The 4708-nt window shown below is 38.6% G+C and overlaps 1 protein-coding gene across 1 annotated transcript; it reads left to right on the top strand.

Annotated features, from left to right (window-relative positions):
- Positions 1–305: 305 nt before the first annotated feature.
- Positions 306–3820, top strand: LOC149167346 (metacaspase-9-like). The gene is made up of 2 exons (XM_089431516.1): positions 306–1104; positions 1746–3820. The coding sequence occupies exons 1-2, from the start codon at positions 765–767 to the stop codon at positions 2495–2497; spliced, it is 1092 nt and encodes a 363-aa protein (XP_089287642.1). The 5' UTR covers positions 306–764; the 3' UTR covers positions 2498–3820.
- The last annotated feature ends 888 nt before the right edge of the window (positions 3821–4708 follow it).

Below are 4708 nucleotides of genomic sequence, written 5' to 3' on the forward strand. Positions count from 1 at the left end.
AATTTAATGGGTTTCACACCTCTGTGGCTGGTTTTCGCCATTTAAAAGAAACATCTACATGGTATACCAAATTTTCTAACTATATTATTTATTTTCAGCGTTTAAAAGGAACATTTGCATAGTATAACATATTTATTAACTATATTTTACCTGGCCAATTTGCGGATCAAATTCCATCCTTATGCGCTCCACCCAAAAAAATGAAAAAACACATAAAAATGCAAAAGCACATAAAACCTGCACGACATTAGAATGCAAAAACACATAAAACCCGCACGAGATTTAGTCAGAGCTGGAAGTTAATTTACCCACAAAATGCACGCGACACTGTTATTCTCCCGTTTACGCTGCAATAAAGAATAATGTGCGCATCAATCCCGGGGAGGTTTAACCTGCAGAGACGTGGTTGAGCGACTCAAAGTTCATTATTACCAGTAAATAATAGAAAGATTAGTCAGAGTAGGAGGAAATCATGTGCTGTGGACCTTAGATGAGGATTATTTTAAATAGCGGGAATCATGGTCAAAGCAGGAGATGCCTCCATCCAGAACACTCATTTTTATTTTATTTTTTGCGGTCAACGTGTTTCAGACGCGCCACAGAATCGCTCCGCCTTGCCCTTAATATATGTCTTCTGGCTTTTTAATGAGACTGTTTGCCGGGTTTTAATCAGACTTTTGTTCAGATCCAGAATTAATTGCCCTTAATTTCTTGCTTCTGGCTTTCAATCAAACTGTTTGTTCAATCGGGGCAGAATTAAAAGCATGGCCAAACGAAAGTATGCTGTGTTGGTGGGATGCAATTATCCGCACACCCAATTCGAACTCCATGGATGCGTAAATGATGCTTTGAGGTCGCAAAACACGCTCATTCATCGCTTCGGCTTTGCCAGAGATAACATTCATCTCCTTATCGACACAGACGAGGCATATCCGAAGCCCACTGGTGAAAACATTCGTGCGGCTCTTCTCGCTATGATTCGCCGTGCCAATGCCGGAGACTTGCTTTTCTTTCACTACAGCGGCCACGGCACACTCATTCTGAAGCATAACTCCCCTGGCAATGATGAATGCATAGTCCCATGCGATTTGAAGCTTATCACAGGTTCGCTCGCTCTCCCATCCATCTTTTCCCAATTAATCTGCTCATGCTGCAGTCTTAATTTTTTAATTAAATTTGGTACTCGATTGCTATATATCAGCATAGGTAGATTTGAGCAGCCCTCTATATATTGAACCTCAGATCGTTTAAACAAACGTATAAATTGGAAACAATAAGATCTGTAAAAATCCCTTTTCGTTTTCCAGATTCAAGACTTTTAGAATGCAATTGTTTTCACAGTTTGAATCTATTTATGTTGGAAACAAAATTTCTGGAAAAAATTGTATGCAGAGAAACTGCAATGTTTAATTTGTATAGTGAATATTTGATTTATCTTCAAAGGGCAAGCTTGAAAAACTGCCATGTTTTATTTTTTTGTCAACACTTCACTCATCTTCATCTTCAAGAACATTTCAATGGTCCCATGATAAAAATATTCACCCAAAAAATTAGACATTGGAATTTCTCCACAATTTTCTCCCAATACTTTCTCCAACAAAATACAAAATTGCCATCGTTCTGTAATAGTTCTTTTGTAGGACATCAATATTTATTCCATTTACCTACATTTCATCTACTCCTCGCACTTTGTTTTCTCTGGATACAATCAGATCAGACCATATGATATATATGCATTGATGCAGATGAGGACTTCCGATTGATCGTTAATGAGGTGCCTCTGGGGGCAACTTTCACAATGATTTCTGATTCCTGTCACAGCGGAGGCCTAATTGATAAAGAGAAGGAGCAAATCGGACCTGTTCATGGCACTTATAGATCATTAGCAGGCCCAGAAAGGTCTGTTCAAGGCACTTATAGATCATTAGCAGGCCCAGAAAGGCCTGTTCATGGCACTTATAGATCATTAGCAGGCCCAGAAAGGCCACGCCGGCATTTTTCGAAGGACAAATTCGTACCATTGGACTTGTTATTGGAAATCTTAAAAGAAAGAACCGGCGAGGGCGAAACCGAGTCTGATAAAATTAAAAGCGCTCTATTTCATCTTTTTGGTGAAAGGGCAAACTCCAGAGTTCACGGGCTTGTCAACGCTGGGATTTCTGTACTGGAAGCGCATATGAAAGGTCGCCACCTAGAATATCATCACGAAGGGCTGCAGCAGGGGAAGCAGAGTATACATCCGGATATGGGTATTCTATTTAGTGGATGCCAAACTGACGAGACATCAGCCGATGCCTGCCCTACAGGGGATTATAATAAAGCATATGGAGCATTCAGTAACGCTATTCAGACAATCCTGGAACAACATGGGAAGGCCCCCATTGGCAACAGGGAATTGGCTTTGGGTGCAAGAAAATTGCTTGTGGAACAAGGGTACTCGCAGCATCCATGTCTATACTCCAGTGACATGAATGCCGATGCCCCTTTCCTGCACTAGAAATCCAAGAAGCGACTAACTCTCACAGCATCCACAGTAATCATATTCATAAATAACTGTGAACATTCATACCATAGAAATAACTGTTGTTGACGATGTCATGCGTGATGTTAAAACTATTTGCAATATCAGTGATCTTAAATATACTCCGGGTCATGCTCTGTATCTCGGTTTATTTAATTCAACTTGAGAGTGCAATAAAATTATGGCATATTTGCTCATACTGCTTAGAAAGGGGCGGACCAATGCATAAGCATTGGAACTGTTATCCATTAACAGGTTGGATTTCAACCAGCCGTTTGCATGGTGATGCCCATTCCAGAGAGGTTTTGATAAGTACAACAAGGTCAAGTTGAATAAATATTCATTCATGATCCTTGTTTCCAACCTGCAGTGTAGGTAGTTTTGAAACTAAAAGTGAGATCTAGTTAAAAAATCGAAACAGAAATAGACAGAACAGGGCATTCACAGTACACAGTGAAGCTAACTTTTATTCATCCGGCTTCAGCTAAACAGAGATACATCATAGAAAAATTACTGAAACAGATCACTCCTAAAACTCTACAGCGTAAACGACCCTGCATTTACTCAATAACCTACAACCTACAGACGGACTACAGCAGCACTGTACATGTGCGCTGGATTCATCTGATGTGCTGCCTATTATTACAGAAAGCCCTAAATTGCTAATTAAAATCCCCCAACTATTCAGGTATATTTTCTGCAAGACTGACACCTATCTAATCAAATATTTTTCAACTAAGAGCTAGTACATTAAAGTCTTAAACCTGTTTTGCAAAACTGGAACTTGATTCTTGGTAATGCTTTTGTCAATGCATCTGCCATCATTTCTGTTGTTCAGTACACCATCTATACCATGTTCCTATCAATTTATTCGCAAATCAAGTGGCACTGTATCCCTATATACTTAACTTTCCCATGATACTTTGAATGATCTGTCATGGTTATGCATCTGCTGCCGTCACTCTGCAATACTGTTGGTTGTCACTCCGCAATACTATTGGTTGGGCTTGAGTGACCCCAGTGTCCTGCAACAATACAATCTTCTCCACCATTTGAATTCCTTTGCAGTTTGACATGTTGCTATGTGTTTTGCTTCTGCACTGGAAAGAGAAACTGTCGATTGTTTCTTGCTTCCCCAAATTATGCCTTCACTAAGGATAAAACAGTAGTACACTGAAGTTGATCTCTTGTTATCAATGTCCCCTGTCCACTCGACATCACAATAATGAGCTTTGGAGATTCTTCTGAATTCCCACATAATGTGATTTCGTGCTTAAGTGTTCTTTTAAGATCTTTGAAAAAAAAATTGACTGCTACCCAATGCTGTGGTCCAGGATAGCTGGAAGATTGGCTTACAATGTTTGCAACATGTGCGATATCAGGTCTGCTAGAAACGCTTGCATACATTACGTTCCGAACAACATTCTGATATGGAACTGTATTCATATAATTCGGCTTGGTCATATGTCTCCGGACATATTTCCAGCAAAAGTTTCTTATCTACTTCCATTGGAGTCTTCATTGAATTGTAATTTTCCATCCCAAATTTATGATAATGTTCCTAATGTGTCTCTTTTGATTCAGATGGATGTGCTTGTTCTTCCTATCTCTTAAAATTTGGATGCCAAAGTAATTGGTAATCTCAAATTTTGCAGGTAATTGAGATTTATAAGGGTCTAATATCTTAAAGATCGTTTACTCATAATGATATTATGATCAACATATAAAGTTAAAATGATCGCCAAGCCATCATCGATATGCTTGAGGTAGACATTCAAATAAACATTGCAGCTGACGTATCCCTCCTGTTGGAGAAACCCATCAATATGCGTCATACCATGCTATTAAATTCCATATCTTCTGAAATTTGCATACCTTCTACTCCTTTCCTTTTTGTAGGTAGCCTTTTCGTTGTTCCATATAGATTTCTTTATTAAAAATCCATCTTAAAATGTTATTTTTATATCTTACTGATTTTACATGAAGACTTTCGTTGTTTCATATAGATTTCTTTATTAAAAATCATCTTGAAATGTTATTTTTATATCTTACTCATATTACATGAAGACTAAAGGCTATTGCAACGGCTCACAAGCTCTAATGGATGTTATCTTAACTACATGTGAGAAGGTATTGTGATAAACCTACTAAAGGCTATTGCAACAGCTCGCAACGGCTCACAAACTC

Source organism: Pinus tabuliformis, chromosome 5_1 (genome assembly GCF_031772625.1).
Source record: "Pinus tabuliformis cultivar Carrire ecotype Pingquan chromosome 5_1, CPIR1, whole genome shotgun sequence".
Taxonomy (NCBI): Eukaryota; Viridiplantae; Streptophyta; class Pinopsida; order Pinales; family Pinaceae; genus Pinus; species Pinus tabuliformis.

Coding starts and splice junctions, on each gene's coding strand:
- LOC149167346 (XM_089431516.1), top strand. CDS start 765: ATGGCCAAACGAAAGTATGCTGTGTTGGTGGGATGCAATTATCCGCAC. Junction 1,105..1,745: donor CGATTTGAAGCTTATCACAG/GTTCGCTCGCTC, acceptor GCATTGATGCAG/ATGAGGACTTCCGATTGATC.